The sequence below is a fragment of the Danio rerio genome, chromosome 5 (assembly GCF_052040795.2).
Source record: "Danio rerio strain M-AB ecotype USA chromosome 5, GRCz13ab, whole genome shotgun sequence".
Taxonomy (NCBI): Eukaryota; Metazoa; Chordata; class Actinopteri; order Cypriniformes; family Danionidae; genus Danio; species Danio rerio.
Window position 1 is genome coordinate 47,074,512 of NC_141025.1, and position 18,264 is coordinate 47,092,775.

Consider the following 18,264-nt stretch of genomic DNA (forward strand, 5'->3'; position numbering starts at 1 on the left):
TATTGTATAATGATGGTTTGTTCTGTAGATTATCGAGAAAAAAAATAGCTTAAAGGGGCTAATAATATTGTCCCAAAAATGTTTTTAAAAAAATTAAAAACTGCTTTTATTCTAGTCGAAATAAAACAAATAAGACTTTCTCCAGAAGAAAAAATATTATCAGACATACTGTGAAATTTTCCTTGCTCTGTTAAAAATCATTTGGGAAATATTTAGAGAAGAAAAAAAAATCAAAAGGGGGCTAATAATTCTGACTTCAACTGTATATATATATATATATATATATATATATATATATATATATATATATATATATATATATATATATATATATATATATACATACAGTACATATATTTCCTGATATTTCATTTTCACAAATGGGTCATTAAAAGTTTGAATAGTTTGAAGCCAAATAATAAGGACTGTCATTTTTAACAGCACCCATCTTCAAATCCAGTCAAAAATCTTTTAAATGCACAAATCAACAACATTTTTCATAGTTTTACCATAGTAAGACTATAACATGGCCATGGTTTTGAGGCAGAGATGTGGCATTTCCATGTAACATTTTAATATTTTTTTTAATTAATAGAAATAAATAATATGTATATATATATGTTATATATAATATATTAATGTTTTATTATATTTTATGTTTTAATACCAATTTTTCTGTGATGGGTGAACAGAAATATACTTTTCTGTTGCAGCTGGAAGGGCATCTGCTGCATAAAAATTAAATGCTGGATAAGTTGGCGGTTCATTCCTCTGTGGTGATTAATAAAGGACTAAGCTGAAAAGAAAATGAATGAATGAAGTATAATAATACAATTGCATTATTAGTTTAGGGTTAGTTCACCCAAACATGTAAATTTCGTTATTTATTACTCACTGTCATGTCATTTAAAATCTCCTGAGACTTTCTTCATCTTTTAACATGCATGAATATGAGATTGGAGATTTGAGATTAAATCCAAGAGCTCCTTGATCCTGCAGCAACAGTCTCAAGAGCAGTTTAGAGAGGAACCAAAAACATTCTCAAAACATTTTGTGTGACTTCAGCAGAACAACTGTATGCAAACGCTCAAAGAACACTGTGTGCCAAAATTATGTAAAAATGATAAACAATGAATATAGTTATAAATGATTGTTTGCCAAGGCCTTTATGTCTGTAATAGTCAGGGTGTGCATTTGATATGGAAAGTCAGAAGTGCAACACACAACCATTGTATTATCTATAATAAACACGCACCCTTACCTGACTTGGAAGACGTAGATGATTAAAGCTTTTTTTTTTTTTTTCCCTGTGCACAGCAGTGTTTTTAAAACATGGAATGTCATCTAAAATATATTTATATACTATTAATGTTCTGAAGATAAACTTAGATTTCAGGGTTATTGTGCATTTGCATTGGTAGTTTAATAGTTTCAATAAAAATTACAAATACCATAGAAACCATACACTAAGGCTATTTTTTAGCAGATCATGTTTGGTTATCATGACCTGCAAATGCAAGAAGATACGATTGCAAATTCAGTATTTCTTTTTTGTGATCAACATTTTACTGTCTTTAGATTAACAAAATAACTGAAATTCAAACAAACAAAGAGGGAAGGGGGAGCAACACACATATCAACAATTTTTCAATCTGAAAGAGAAGAAAAGAAGGTGTGTGTGTGTGTGGGGGGGGGGGGGGGGGGGGGGGGTTCCGGAGACCTGGAATGTCAGAATATCACGTTTAACAACTATAGTGAGATGCGATCCAAGGTACATCCTTGATAAACTTTCCGACGTGCACTGCTCTCTGGAGTGTGCATGACAGTGTGTGGCTGTCTGTGTGTGTGGTTTTGTTTGTGTGTACGAGTGTTCACGTGATGTGCGTTTCAGCGGACGAAGGGGTGTTTAGCAATGCTAGGAAAAACGGTGTGGATGTGGATAATTTTAATTCTAAAATGCCATTTTAACACTGACATATTGTGCCTGAGTGTGTATTTTTCGTGAGCGGGTTTGCGGTGGGGGTGGGGCCCATATGAAGCAAGAGATTGTGATTACATATGATGATGTGTGCGGGTGCTGTAGTGCTTTTCCATTTCTATGGGGTACATTTTGAAGCCCTTCCCCTTCACACTCAGTTTTAAGGGCCAAGGGGAAGGGGTAGGGGTAAAAAAATTAAATTTGGATTGGGCCTTTATCAACTTGTAGTAAAAAAAAATAAATTTACAAGAGACCACAGGTCAACAACAATCAGACATTCCCAAAACATATGGAGAAAAGTACCTGAAGATACAATGTTACAGATATGAACATTTTATTTCTGAAATATTTTTTATCTGTGTTCAAACTCAAGCTACAGTTACTTTCAATTAGGGGTGTCAAAATTACTTGTTTCTTCGGTGCACCGCGATGCAGACGTGGACAATTGGCTATCGGTTCAGTAATAATCATAACCGGTTATTATGTACTGACGTCATTTACCTCATATACGCTCTGCGAGGGAGGTGAGCAAAGGTTCACTGACAATTACAGCAGTAGCCCATATTTTTCTGCGATTGAGGGAATGAAAGTACTCTATTTCTCTCTCTTTCACTGTGGCCCATTTCACCTGCTGGCGTGACTTTTCATCTCGGCTGCTGGCGTGACTTTTCCTTCTCTCTCTTTTCCTCTCAGCTGTATGCATTCCCGTGGCTGTACCTGTGCATTGTCGCAGGACCTGACCAGATTTCATGCGGCGTGGGAATAAATTTCTGAATAAATCGCGGGAGCGTTCGGTATCTCTGGTGTAATTTTAATAGGAGTGGGCGGTCTCACAATATCGCTCCCGAGCGAGCGAGCAAGCAAGTGCGTGTGGTGTGTGTGTGTGTGTGTGTGTGTGTGTGTGTGTGTGTGTGTGTGTGCGTGTGTGTGTGCTTGTGCGTGCGTGTGCGAGTGTGTTTGTTTGGTACTGTCTTTGTTTGTGTATGTGTGTGAGTGAGAGACAGTGTGGTGCTGTGTTTCCGTGTGTGTGTGTGTGTGTGTGTGTGTGTGTGTGTGTGTGTGTGTGTGTGTTTATAGCACATAGTGTTTACAGCTTGTTATAGCCACCCCCCAAAATACAACACTGTGAATGGAAAGTATCGTCAATGCACCGTGATGCACCGAGATATCGAATTGAACCGAATCGATGGCATGATATTCATAACCGACCCGAACCGTGAGACCAGTTTAGGTTTACACCTCTACTCTCAAGCTACTGTCAACTGTGCACTTCCAAAAGATAAAAGTTTATTTATTAATTTATTTTGCTTTGGTTTAGTCTCTATTTTCAGAAGTAAAGATAAAATAACATTACTATTATTTAATGTTTAGCTCTACCAAATCATTTGCTGGTTTCACATGCTCTTAAACTGTAGTGGCATTTTTCTGAAATGTTAGTCTGAAGCCCTGGATATTCCTTTGAACATAAACTAAAATGGCATATTGTTATTTAAGTCTGTTTTACAGCAAATAATCTGTCAGGGTTACCACTTAAAATTGGTAATTGCCTTTCTGATCAAGTGAAAGCTAGTCTTGCAGCTCTGGTTGATTTCTTATTATATTTACAAATGTCTTTGGTATTTGGTTTCAGTTAATGCTGACCTACATGATCAATAGAGCAATTTTTGACAACTGCAAGGCGTAAGACATGATTGGGATAATAATTAAATCTGATTCAAATCATAACCTCATTCACTGTGGAGAAGACACCAGGTCTTAGAGGAATTTTTTTTCTCTCTCACATTTAGGTCAGTTTATTAAGTCAGTTTATTGGATGGCTAAAAAAGAAGATTCTATTTGATCCGACGTCTTCTGTTTGTTTTCTTATGAGAAATGTAGTTTTCACCATAATGATAGATGTACATTCACTCAGAAACCTTTGGAGCAATATAGATAAGAATTAATTAAAATCATCAGAAGATATTTAGAGTAACAATTAAAAAGTTAAAGATCACCTGACAGCCTCCAATAAGGCGTGTTCTTAAAAAATCTTGTACAGTAAACCCCCTACTGTTAGCTTTTAGAGCGCAATGTTTGCTAACTCAGCTGCTCTTGTTTACAAGACTTCTCTCATGTCCCAATAAAGAGTTAAAGTAGCTCCCGGCACATTAGATCACAGCTAGTGGTGTTATCCTTAAGCGCCACGTGGAAGAATTCCATCCAAACTGCCTCCTGCAGCATCCTTTGATCCTATTGCTGTTTGTTATTAGCACGCTGTTGCCTGCTAATAGTTTTTACTTCCAGGGAAGTAATCACCCTCACCCTTCTTAGATGGTTGTTAATCCTCCCATGTTTTCTTCAAGCAGATAGGAAACTATTTTCTCAACTGAGGCCTTGTCCATACGCCAATGAGTTTAGGTCAATCAGCCAGAGGTGGGTAGAGTATCCAAAATCTACAGGTATACTCAAGTAAAAATAAAAGTAACAAACTTAAAAGTTACTCGAGTAAGAGTCAAAAGTATCTGATGAAAAATGTCTCAAGTAAATACTGTAGGTTCTAGTCACTTTTAAAAACATATATATTAAAAATAAAGTTTAAATATTATATTTTTAGTGGTCGAGAGTGTGAAAGACTAATATGTGCTGGGCCAATCAGTTATTCCATTAAACTGCACTTTCTTTAGTTGACTCATAGTTGCCATTAATAAGGTTCAAATCGGAATAATTTTGACACCTACCACTATGTGTTTTTCAGGTTGGAGCTGGAATTCATGTTTGTAAATGTTGCAATGTCAGTTTAATGTACAGGGTGCATCACATTATGAAACTATTCTTGTTGAAATCTTGAAGTGAAAACAGAGTGAACTTGAGGCCGTGGGTGACATCGTCGGATAAACTTACTGCACAGACAGCGTGAATGTCCTTCTCAACATAGCGTGATCGCAGTATAAACTTGCACGTCTTCTTCCACTTCAAGTCCTCATTCTAACACAGCCGCATGCGCACCGTAACCAAAAACGGGGGATATTTGCAAATTATATAGGCAAACAAGTCCTAACGAAATTGTTTTTCTCTAATAATTTGCTTGAGTAAAAGTACACATCTTTAAATCTACTCAAAAAGTACACAAACAACTTTACTTAAGTAACCACCAACCTCTGCAATCCGCAAAATATTTAATATTGTTTCAGCCCTCCATGTGACACTGGTGTTGTCAGTACCATAAAACAAACTTTTTGGAGAATGGGTTGCAGAGTGGGAACATCTCAAAACATCACCCACAGCATATTCAATTACAGTAGCCATCCAACTTTTTGGAAACAATTTTTTTTTATTTTTTCAAAGACTGTTGAAATAAAAAATCCACTATTTGTTTTACTTTTATTCTATGCAGCAGCCATGTGCACCCACTGGCAGGTAAAATATGCTGCTGACATTTTGTACAGTATTGCCAAAGCATGTGAGATATGTATACAATTTGTAATAAATCAACATCATCAAATAGAAAAAAATGTATTTACAGCATTTGAGAAATTAATAATATTAAGGAAATCTAAAAAGTATAATAATTACAAAAAATTAAGACTATTAAATAAGGCAAATGAGTTCTAATGATGTACTTAAATTTTGCAGCCAGTTTTTACCTAATTTCGTCCTCTTTGAGTAAACAAATGTTTATTTGAGTCGTTTATATCTAATAATTTATTATATACTTTTTCTCTCAGTCTTGTGGCTGTGCACACGCTGTCAGCTGCGGCGCCAAGTGAAAGTAAATCAGGCTTAAAATAAAAATGAAGACGGCTTAGAAAACGAAACCAAAAGCCGGATCTCTGACATTTTAGAAGATTTAGAAATCTTAGACAGACACCTTTTTAAGTCCCAAAAAAGGTACATTTCTGTTGGTTTCTGCAGAGCACATAAGATTGTCTGTGGAAGTCTGTGGGACTGTTCTTGCGCACGCACAACGAGAAGTAGGAAACGTGTAGGGCGAGAGAAGATTTTCTACTAGTTAATCGATCGAGGATGTTTGGCCATTGGGCGAGTACAAAAAAAGTATAAAAGGATGATAATAAAAAAATAAATAAATGTCAAAAATATGCTTGGTTGACTGTTAAACTGTTGAATATAGTCACATGATATACTAAAATCAAAGAAGAATGCAGCAAGATGTGTATTTGATGCAGTGCTTTGCACACATAGGCTTTACTTGGGTGGACCACCTATAGTAGGTATATATTAATCCATTGTTTCTATGTCGACACAGACAATTCTTTAAACAATACCGTGTGGATGTAGCCTGAGATCTTAAATAGAACAATAACAAAAAAAGCTAATTCAAAAAAGTCACACTATCACAAATGTGGGAATACATTCCACAGAATTAAAAAAGTAATTGAATTCTCAATCTGTTCACCAAATAATATCAGAGTAAGCTGTCAGTTTAATGTCAGTTTAATTTGTTCATTACTTGTTCACATGTATTACTTCATTATGACAGTATATGCAATTTATAAGCATCTAGCCAGAATCTAAAGAGATTTTTATTCAGTATATATACTGTAGGTTTAATCATGCAACATGTTTTCATGTAGTCTCCTGCATTTTCTAGTAGAGAGAAAAAAAAGTGTAATTTTCAGCAATTCAGCATAAAGTGAGGTGCACTAATAAAATGTTAATGGATTTAAGCAAAAAAAGTACAATTAAAGTACTAAACCAAGGCATGTGGTGCTTAGTTTTTTTGTGTGTCATCATTATAAAAGATGCCATGTATGCATTCAATTTCTCCTCCACAGCAGCCTACAGCCTCCTGACTCATTTTATTGTGCATAGTGAGGCTGGCAAGCCAACCTTGTTTTTACGAGTGGAGAATTGAAATGAGATCAAGTTGAGGTCAACACAAACATATTTTAACTACAGCAGTTTGAACTGTTGTTTGCCGAATTGCTAAAAAGTTATCAGTATGAGGGTAAAAAACTATACATTTCTTGTCAAGCCATCCTTCTGCAATCTTATACAAATATTGCAGCATTAATAGCTAAAAATGTGGGGGAGCGTTGCTGTTATGCGATTGTATTGTATGTAATGTATTGTGTATTTATATTGCGCATATATATATATATATATGTATATGAGGTACATTATAAAATAACACATTTATAGTTATGCGGTGGCACAGAGTTAGACCTCTTTCCTGACTTCTTCACACTGGCACAGCAAGGTGTGTGGCTTGATATCACTTTGTTTCAGAAACGCTATTAGTTTTGTAGTGTGAAGGGACGCTGACAACAGAATGCTGATCCGAATGCAGGGTTTATTAGCAGAATGGTCAGACAAGCAACAGTCAGCACAGGGGAAAACAGATGTGTACAGGAAATTCAGAGACGTGGTCAGTAAACAGGCGGATGGTCAAAAGGCAGGCAGCAGACAGGAATAAAAAATACCGTACAAAAAAGCAAGAATCTAGCAAAGCAAGGACATTGAGTCATAATGTCACAAACAGCAAAACAAGACTCGCAAAGTCTGTGAGATATGTAAACTTGCGGCATTTGAGGTGCTATTTGTTTTTATGTTTGATTTTGTTTATATTTACTGTTGCACTAAAGTCCAAAAGTAAAGAATTGATGGTATTTATTACTTGATTGTTAAAACTACCTCACAGAAGTGCTCTGTTTGTTAACAGAGCTGTTCAATGGTAAAATAAGGAACAAACTGTATCTGTTAGTTCGCTTTTCATTATTCTTTTTAATGTATTATAGAATTATCAGATTAGGTTTTGGTATCGGTAGATACACAAAATCAAATGACTCGGATTCGGACTCAAGGGCAAAAAAAAAACAAAAAAAAAAACTAAGATATCTTTAGTAACAGTAACAACACAGGCTCACGGAATACATTGTGCATCAGTAAAGCAGATCTTTTTTTCCCGCAGATTGTGAATCAGCAAAAAACATGTACAAAACACAGCATCAATAAACATCAATATTTTTAAGTATGTGCAGTTTGTGTCATTGACTCTTTTGTCAACTAAAGTTGGTGTTCTCAGATGAATGACTGGTTGGATGATGGTATAAGTGTACTGTATATTTCTGTTTACGTGAGACTACCCTCTCAACCTCAAACAACAAAAGAGTAAACATATATATTGTTTTCATTTTGCACTGTATAATGGTGTGAATTTCATTATCTGCCTCTTACACATGTATAGACCAATTTTCCAACAACACCTTTAATGTATACACACACACTCACACACTTTGTTTGACCTGTTTTATGGACTAACTCTGCAGTTTTGCATTCGGGACATGGTAGATTTCCATTGGTGATCTGGATGGTCTCATTTGCCATCACAAGTCATTTTTAGAATTGGGGCCGGCGGGTTAGGCAGGTTTGCCATGTGTGCGTTATCCGCGCTTAACCATGTGTAAATGGCAGCCCCTCAGGAGCACGAGGGTGTGCTTGGAGACGATGTGGTCCAGAGAACCTGTGAGGGACACACGGCACGTCTGAGCGTGAGGGGAAGCCCTGTGCTTTTTGAAGTGGAACCTCAGAGACTGTGTTTACTCTTTTGGGAGCTGGGCCACACAAGAATGCGTGTGTCATGACGGGATGTAGGAGCTGAGGAATGTTCCTCACAATCCCCACACTGTAGCTCTGAGCCAGCCAAAGAGCAAGACGTTTGGAATATTTATTTAAGCAGCAGCGTTTAAAAAAGACATTGGTTTATAGCATAGATTGATGTTGGATCATGAAGAGCCCATGTTATGATTGCTTTCTGTTGTTCTTGGATGACATCCACTTAGTCTCTGTGAAAAAAAGCTTGATACTTTGTATTCATCATAATTGACAGAGGGTTTTTTTCTGTTTAATATGCTGTTTTTAGCTAATGTTGAAGATAAGGCACTCTAAGACTAACCGTTTTGTCTTGCAGAGCCTGAATTGGACACGCCAAGAATGCTGGACAATATTGCTAAACAAGTCAACAAGACAGTGAGGAGACGGAGACATGCTGGTGATGAGGACTACAACATTGAGATTTTGCTCGGAGTTGATGATTCTGTCGTCCGATTCCATGGGAAGGAGCATGTGCAGAACTATCTGCTCACCCTCATGAATATTGTGAGTATGCCACCATCCTTTGTACACTGTAAAAAGTGATTCATATGTTTACTTTAAAAAATTGTGCGAGCCAGTCATAACCAGTGGTGGAAAGAGTACTGAAAAATCATACTCAAGTAAAAGTACCATTACTTGCCTAAAAAGTTAGAGTAAAAAGTATCAGTTGTAAATATTACACAAAGTATGAGTAAAAAGTAGCCCTTTTAAAAGTACTCAAGAGTATTGAGTATTCATACCTGTCAACCCTCCTGTTTTTCCCGGGAATCTCCTGATTTTTAAAGTTCTATCCTGCTATCATACCGTATAGGTATTTTCCCTTATTTCTCCCATATTTTAAGTCTTTTTCTGAAGGCTGGCAATAAACATTAAAGAGCTGATCCTCCCTATATGCAACCCATACCGCCAAACCACCAGGGGGCGCCCCTTGCTCTTAAATAGGAGTCTGTTCTGTGCTTTCGCTTTGTTTAGGATTGAAAATCTTTTAAAATAAATATAAAAATGGCAGGATTCCCTTTCCTTTTCATTACAGGTGCTGTCTCCCCTTCATATGCAATCCTCAAAACAGTCATATAGCAGTGCAGGACTGTCAGTTTACGCGCTCCATAGTAATAAATAGACGCTGTTTGCCAAACAAATTCTATTCATGCAATTTGAAGTGGAGCGAAAGTCTGGGTTTTGAGTGTGTATTTGAACAGACATATACACATGATTAATTATAATAATATCTAAAGATGTCAATCTTGGTGGGTTTTTTTGGTAGCAGTTAATATTGCTATTTAGATATGTCTGGCTCATAGATCAAAAGACATGAGACCCAGATAGCATATGAATGTGGGCCACTTTAGACAGTTATGTAGCACTGGTGGTCTTCCTTCGGCCCAGACAAAATGAATGTGAGCAAATGCAAAAGGGAGCCAAAGATTCCAACTCAAATATGGGCCATTTAAGGGAATGATTTGGCACGTATGGCAAAATGTAATCTTAATGTGAGCCTAATGTAGTCCATGTGGAAAATGGTCAATTCGGCCCAAATGACAGAGGACAAATGTGGGCCACAGTTTGCAAAAATTTGGCATGGTAATTTTTTCTGTAATCTGTGTCTAAACCCAAAATGGCTCACATGTGTAGGTGCAAATGTGGCCCAGTTATCTTAAGACATTTGTGGGCCACTTTTGTCAAATATTTGGCACAGTAAGCACTGGCTAATGTGGCTGTAAGCCGAAAGTGGCACAAAGAAAATATGGCAAATGTGGCCCAGTTATTTTAAAACATATGTGAGACACTTTTTGCAAATATTTGGCACAGTAAGCTCTGGCTAATGTTGCTTTGAGCGTGAAGTTGCCCAGTGAAGATATGGCAAATGTGGCCCAGTTATCTTAAAACATATGTGGGCCACTTTTGGCAAATATTCGACATAGTAAGCTTTGGCTAATGTGACTGTGAGCCTAAAGTGGCCCAGAGAAGATATGGCAAATTTGGCCCAGATCTGGTTTAATTGGTTGAATTCTGACTGATATATGAAATTACTATTGCTTAATTGTGGCCCAGATCTGGCAAACAGGAGCGGACCGCCCAAGTGCCATCATTCCATGCGGTATGTGGGCCAAATTTAAGTATCTGGTGTGGGTCAGATCTGGGCCAAAATAAAAGGAAACTGTGGCCCAGAATAGGGTCAGTTCAGGTTTATTTGGTTGAATTCTGGCTGAGAAGTTTATTGCTATGGCTTAATTGTGGCCCAGATCTGGCAAACAGGAGCAGACTGCCCAAGTGCCATCTTTCCATACCGTATGTGGGCCGGATGTAAGTATCTTTTGTGGCCCATATCTGGGCCAGAATAAAAGCAAACTGTGGCCCAGAATAGGATCAGTTCTGGTTTATTTGGTTAAATTTCGACTGAGATGTGTGTTGCTATGGCTTAATTGTGACCCAGATCTGGCAAACAGGTGCGGACTACCCAAGTGCCATCATTCCATGCGGTATGTGGGCCGGATGTAAGTGTCTGTTGTAGGCTGTATTTAAGCTACATGATTTTTTCATTGGCGAGGTAAAAGCATTTGCGCATAGACTTTGCTTTTTCATCTGAAATGTGGCACTGCACATTCGTGAATATGGAAATGCAAACGGTAATGCAGGATTAACAAATGCATTTGAAAATTGTCCAGTATATCCTTCCATACTTACTTATTTTACTCAGTATATGACTACAACTAGAACAACATACCATTACTGACAAAAAACTACAAAAAAAAGAATATTCAGCATGCTCAACTTATAATAATGTTTAAATAGTAATGTTTATAGCCATTATAATATAAAAGAGCAAGTGTTTTTCCCACTAAGAATATTTAAAACCCCAGAATAACATTTGGAATAATACAGCCAGAGAGTACTTTTATGGTTTATTTATTGATATCAATCAAACGTCAGTTTGCTTTAAATGAATTTTAGATTTTTCCCCCAATGGTATCTTCAATCTTTAAAATCTTTAGCCATTAAATCAAAATATTATAGGCGGATAACATTTTAATAAAGGACTTCTATAGCATTTTTGAGCTTCATAGGTGGGAAAGTATCTGCATCTGAAGTTAAAGAAGCAAAAAACATACATGCCAAAATACCTCCTGGGTCGAATGCAGAAAGTGGATGGCAGCAATTAGCATTACCTTATACAAAAAAGTCATTAAAATACACCTGTAAAGATGCTGAACTTCTACAAAGGCTAAAATTGTCCCTTGCCTTCCTATTTCCCACTGTTTTGTTTTGTTTTATTGTTTCTTTCTTGGAGGAATTTTTGAACTACAATTGTTGAAACGGAGGACCCTATTATGTGTACAAAACTGACAAGTGTTTCATTTTGTAAATTGCACTTTTCTAGGGAGATTTTTTAAAATGCACCATGTCATCTGTGAAGATAATGCATCATGCGTCATTCAGAGAGTCAGCCTGAAAACCATAGGATTCAACTGTAGACACACACACAGTGCTTGTAAGCTCCTTATGTCCAATATTTTCATGTTGCCCGTCTGATTGTAAAATGTTACAGCATCAAGAACAAACCAACCCTTAGTTTTGCTGGAGCAATTTGCAAGAGTTCAAGTAGCATTTGCTTTTGCGTTTTCTTTTTGCCTTTTCAAATAAGGCATAGGCGCAAATGTGAGCCACTTGACAGTTTGAGGAACGCAATATCTACAAAGCAGCTTTGAATATACAGTTATACAAAATTCAACCGCTTTTTTTGAAACTTCAGAAGTTCTTCCTCCAGTAGATGTCCCTGCTGCTCTGTTCAGCAGTGCATTAATGAGGTGTCCTCTATAGAGTTGAAGAAACCCTCACCAATGACTGCCCCATCCACAGAACCTACAATGTGTTTACAGCTATTGTATCAAAGGTTCACCCAAGTTACAGTGGAAGTCAGAATTATACGCCCCCTTTTTAATTATTATAAATATTTTTTATATTTCCCAAATGATGTTTAACAGAGCAAGGACATTTTCACAGCATGTCTGATAATAATTTTTCTTTTGGAGAAAGTCTTATTGGTTTTATTTTGGCTAGAATAAAAGCAGTTTTAAATAAAGGGTCAACATTTTTAGTCCCTTTAAGCTATATATTTGATAAACAAACCATTGTTATACAGTAACTTGCCTAATTACCCTAACCTGCCTATGGGTTAACCTAATTAACCTAGTTAAGCCTGTAAATGTCACTTTAAGCTGTAATAAATGCATGGATAATTCTATAAATAGAAACGTATCTTTATTTATTCATTGACATTTATTTATGTATTATTTTTCTGTATGTAGATTGACTTTTCCTCTAGAAACTGGAGTGGGTGTGATTCCAGAATGTAACGAGCTCTGTGTAATATACAACATCACTATTCGTAGACTTCCATGGCTAGGCCTCTTGCATGCTTATTTAAAGCCTTGTTGCCTGAAGAGGACAATTTTCAGTATCAAACAGCTTCTGTTTAATTGCATGAGACGGCTATAGGAAAAAAGAGAGGGCGGCAGTTGGTAAGAGACTAACAGTCCTCTGCTGATTTACAGAGTCGTTGAGGCAATCTGTGTTCATATGCCAGTGAACAATTTAATCATTCGCACGGGTACATTATTTTTTGCTGCACTCCAGCAATACAGATCTGCTGAGGCATAGTTTTTATTTCTGTCTTCCTTGATTTTTCTTTTTTTTTTAAAGCTGTGCAAACGTGCATATAAATCTGCATGGTTTATTTATCCATTTCTTTTTTTTTTTGTAACATAATTAGATTCATTTCACCTTTCTCTCTTGGGTGTAGAGGTTGTGGCAGACCTGAGAGCTTTTTTGAGGTTTAGCATGTGCAGTTTGTGCGCAGATATATGTTTTTGATGGTTGGCTGTCAGAATAAATTTGAGTAATATAATATTTACCAATAGTAATTGACTTTATGGTTGTAGCTTATAGCTATAGCTTACATTGTTGGCCTTTGGGGATAGTACCCTCAACATGAAAATTTGCTGTTATTTTACTAACCCTCAGGCACAACAAGATGTAGCTGACTTTATTTTCCAGCAATTTTATTTAATTTTTTCCTGGATCTGTGATGATTCATAAAATGCAAATCAATTACCAGCATTTTGGGAGGCAAAAAAAAAAAGATGCTGTATATACAGCGATGTAATGATTGCCGTGCGATTAAAGCTCTCTCCTCTGTTCTCAAGAGAGTCACTAGTCACAGATGCTATAGTCTGTGGTCTTTAACACCCTGGTTAGTGCATGTAATACATGTCATGATGTGACAGGAAGCTCACAGACCAGACTTCAATGAACACACTCATGAACATGAACATGAACAAGCTGTGGATTAATAAGGTAATAATGTTGTAAACAATGTTTCTTTTGCACAAACCAGCCATCATGATTCTTTTAGCCAGGATCACAAAATCATATCATATCAATATAAATCATAATTATCATTCAGATTTGATTGGAGGTATGGTTCTGTTCTGGGCAAACATACCCTGCCTGCATGAGCACGAATAGCCCCAGTGGTAAACAGAATGATTAATGATTTCATTAAAATTCTAAGTGACTTTTTATTTAAAAAAACATACTGTAATTTAGCAGTCTGACTTTAACAAGATGCATCTGATGCCTGACTCTGGATGAGAGGAGGAGATGAGGATAAAGGTGGCTGACTTCCTGAGCAAAGTGATAAGCTTCTGAATAATACAACAGCCTCGTAAAGGAAATTATGACTGGCTGGGGGGAACTATCCCTTCAGGGAAAAAGTTCAAATCATATAGCATTAAGAAGAATGGAGAATTTCAGATTGAACACAGTTGTTTGTTTAAATCCATCACAATTACCTCTCCTCTACAACGCATGGAAGATCAGGATGACCTGAACTTTTTGTTTTTAGAGTCAAACAGAGCTAGAATCTGCTTAATTGGGTCACTTTGGTGCTACTGTCATGAGAACAACTTCTGAATCATGTCTGCACTTTAAAAGAAAAGTCACAGGGGATTTTTGTTTATTACGGTTGTCAATTGCACTATGAAACATTGATCTCTGCTCTGCCAAGTTTTGATATTGAAAATTCAACTCTACAGTTCACAAAGTGACTTTAATTTACATTTTATTGACAATATATAAAGAAACAAGTCTGTAAAACCACAGAAAATGAACTGGCAGTTTATTACATGTTTTCTATGCCATACACAACACCAACCCAGATAATATATTACTTTAAACTATTATAAACTATTATAACTATTTAATGATCAAGGTCCCATAACGTAATTCAAAAGTCTAAATTAAATTATGCATATTATTACGGGACTTTATTTTAAAGTGTTTATTATGATATCAGTTAGTAATTTCATCATTTGGTAATATTTATTTTCTGCCGTCTTTAGACATTCTTTTTAAGTGTAAATTTGCTTCAAAACAATGTAAGCTAGTAGTCACTACTGGTCACATTAGTAGATTGTCAGCTAAGTGTCTGCTAAGTGCACTTTATTTTTATGCCCCCTTAACAGACATTCTACTTTTTAGCGAATACTACAGTATGTCAAATTAACACAGAAATTCTGTATTAGAATGGCCATTTTTAGTTCATTTTCTGAACTGGACTTTTGTCACATCAAATTTACATGTGTAACTTCTATTTAGAATTAAGCTTTGAATGTACAGTTGAAGTCATATTTATGAAAAAATTAACCAAATGATGTTTTACAGAGCAAGGACATTTTCACAGTATGTTGAATAATATTTTTTCTTTTGGAGAAAGTCTGGAGAATTCATTTTATTTTTGCTAGAATAAAAGCAGTTTTAAATGATTTAAATGCCATTTTAAGGTCAAAATTATTAGCCCCTTTAAGCTATATATTTTTTTTCAATAGTCTACAGAGCATACCATCATTATACAATAACTTGCCTAATTACCCTTAACTGCCAAGCTAACCTAAATAACCTAGTTAAGCCTTTAAATGTCACTTTAAGCTGTATAGAAGTGTCTTGAAAAATATCTAGTCAAATATGATTTACTGTCATCATGGCAAAGATAAAATAAATCAGTTATTAGAAATGAGTTATTAAAACTGTTATGTTTAGAAATGTGTTGGAAAATATTCCCTCCATTAAACAGAAATTGGGGGAAAAAAACAGGGGGGCTAATAATTCTGACTTCAAGTGTATGATATCTTATTTTACTGCATGTCATACAGTGTGTACAAGTTACTAGACTGCCAGCAAAGGTGTGCACCTCACTGTGTCCGGCAAGCAGGAGAGCAAATTAGTGAAAATGTTGTTTTGAAAGGCATGTCTGAGATAAAGTTGTTTTTGCTATCAGAAAGTTATGTTTTTTTTTTTCTTGCAGAAAGTTGCTAGGCAACAGAGGCACACATGTTTAAAAGCATAGGGAAAAGTAGCCAATGCTAAAATGCATGCGGTCAATTTGACCGTTATAGCCATTTAAGATAATACTCAGAACTCAGAATGCTCAGAACTCAAATACTAAGGAACTTTGTATTTAGTATTATTAATAACATAATATTAGAATTAAACGTGTGCATTTAGTTAAAGTCAGAGTAATATTTAATACGTTTTTAAAGTACAAAGTTTCTACAAGGTCAGAATGATTGCCTCTGTAGTTCTAGTGTTAATCTACTAACCTCGTCTAATAAAATTCTTCTAATCCTCAGAGTTAGTTAACAAGTAATTTCAAACATTTATACTGTATGGCATGAGTGACCCAATTCCATTTTTCTGCTTTCATATGTAGCATAGATAGGATATGATTCATGATGAGAAAAAAAAAAATCAGATCAGTTTCAGTCTGTATTCATTCGTAGGAGGGAGATAACTTTGTGCATTTGAGTCTGCCACTTAAGCAGACAGATAAGGTGTTGACCTTTTATCATGAATTATTGAAAAAGAAATGGTGGCAAATGACGTCATGTGTGATTTTGACATGTATGAAGCGAAGTACCCACGGTCATTGCTGCATGAATGATAAATGCAGCAATGGCTCTCCTCTTTTTTTCTCTGCAGAGCTAAACTTTTTTGATGGTGTCGAAAGAAAAACATGGTATAATCAGTTTGTCTTCATCCTGTGATTGTATTGATTATTGTATTGATATATTATTATTGATTATCTATCTTATTTTAGTTTTTTTACCTCACATGTAAAGTGTAAATGCAGACTTGAATACAGGCTGGTTTTTTGTCTATAGTTTAAAAGCAGAATCAGAGTTATTAAACTTAGAAATGTAAATGTGGCCTTAGTTAACTGAAAGATGACCCTCAAAAAAGAATAACCTATAGTTTTATTATTTTTATAGTTGCATGGCAGAAAGAGAACTTCCAATGTAACTTACTCTGCCAGGTAAACCAACCAGGTTAATTCCAGAAAAGCAAAAAAATGACAAAATGTAAATAAACCTTTTCATTCAACTCAAAGTTATAATTTGATATTGCTGAATCAATCTAATGCAGTATAAACATATACAGTGGGTATAGAAAAGAATCACCCCCACTTTGAAATAATTACATTTTGTTGCATTGTAGCCTAAAATGAAGACAGATACAATTTTGTTTTTGTCTTGGTGTCATTTTTCAGTATAACGTATAGCATCCATGTAAAAGATATTACACCAACATGTCAGAAAACAATTAACAAGCATAAAAACAGAATCACTCAGTTGTGAAAAGGATCACCCCCTTCTGAATATTACTTGTAAACTCAATCAGGTGTAGATAATCACCTTCTTAACGACACACAACGCTATTTTACATTTCAGCAATTCAATTCAGCTTCATTTGTATAGCGCTATTACAATGTAGATTGTGTCAAAGCAGCTTCACATAAATGGTCATAGTCAATTGGAACAGAGTAGTTCAGTTTTTAGTCTTTTAGTTTAATTCAGTTCAGCTCAATTCAGCGTGCTTTAAAATCATTACTGAGAGTCCAAACACTGAAGAGCAAATCTATCAATGCATAGAAGCACAGTGAAGTCCATTATTAAAAAGTGGAAGGTATTTGGTACAACACAGACCCTCCCTGGATCAAGACGTCAATCCAAACTGGATAAAAGAGCCAGGAGGAAATAGTCAGAGATGCAACCAAGAGGCCTTCAACAACTCTGAACAGTTGCAGGAATTTATGTCAAAGAGTGGTCATTGTGTGCATGTGACAACAATATCAAAAATTCTTCCTAAATGTGGCTTGTGTGGAAGGGTTGCACGAAAAAAGCCTCTTCTCATGAAAAGCAACATAAAAACACAACAGAGCTTTGCCAAAGCGCACCTAGAAGATTCCGAGGCCACATGGAAATAGTGTTATGGTCAGATGAGACTAAATTTGAATTATTTGACCTCAACATCATCAAATGATATGTCTGGCAGAAATCCAATGCAGCTCATTATCCAAATAACACCATTCCTACCGTAAAACATGGAGGTGGAAATATCTTGTTATGGGGTTATTTCTCTGCAGCAGGAACTGGAGCACTTGTCAGGATAGAAGGAAAAATAGATGGGGCAAAATACAGATACATTCTTGAGGAAAATCTGCTGCTCTCTGCCAGAAAGTTATCAATGGGAAGAAGGTTTACCTTCCAACATGACAATCACCTGAAGCACACAGCAAAACTGACCACACCGTGGTTAAAGGAGAAAAAGGTGAATGTCCTGGCATAGCCAAGTCCAGA

The 18,264-nt window shown here is 36.0% G+C and overlaps 1 protein-coding gene across 5 annotated transcripts in view; it reads left to right on the forward strand.

Annotated features, from left to right (window-relative positions):
• The window catches only part of adamts3 (ADAM metallopeptidase with thrombospondin type 1 motif, 3), a 214,793-nt gene that overhangs the window by 62,729 nt on the left and 133,800 nt on the right, over nucleotides 1–18,264 (forward strand). For all 5 annotated transcript variants that reach the window (NM_001287096.1, XM_087251131.1, XM_087251134.1 and 2 more), the window contains 1 exon segment: nucleotides 8,886–9,073. In NM_001287096.1, coding sequence (NP_001274025.1) covers nucleotides 8,886–9,073 — 188 coding nt within the window.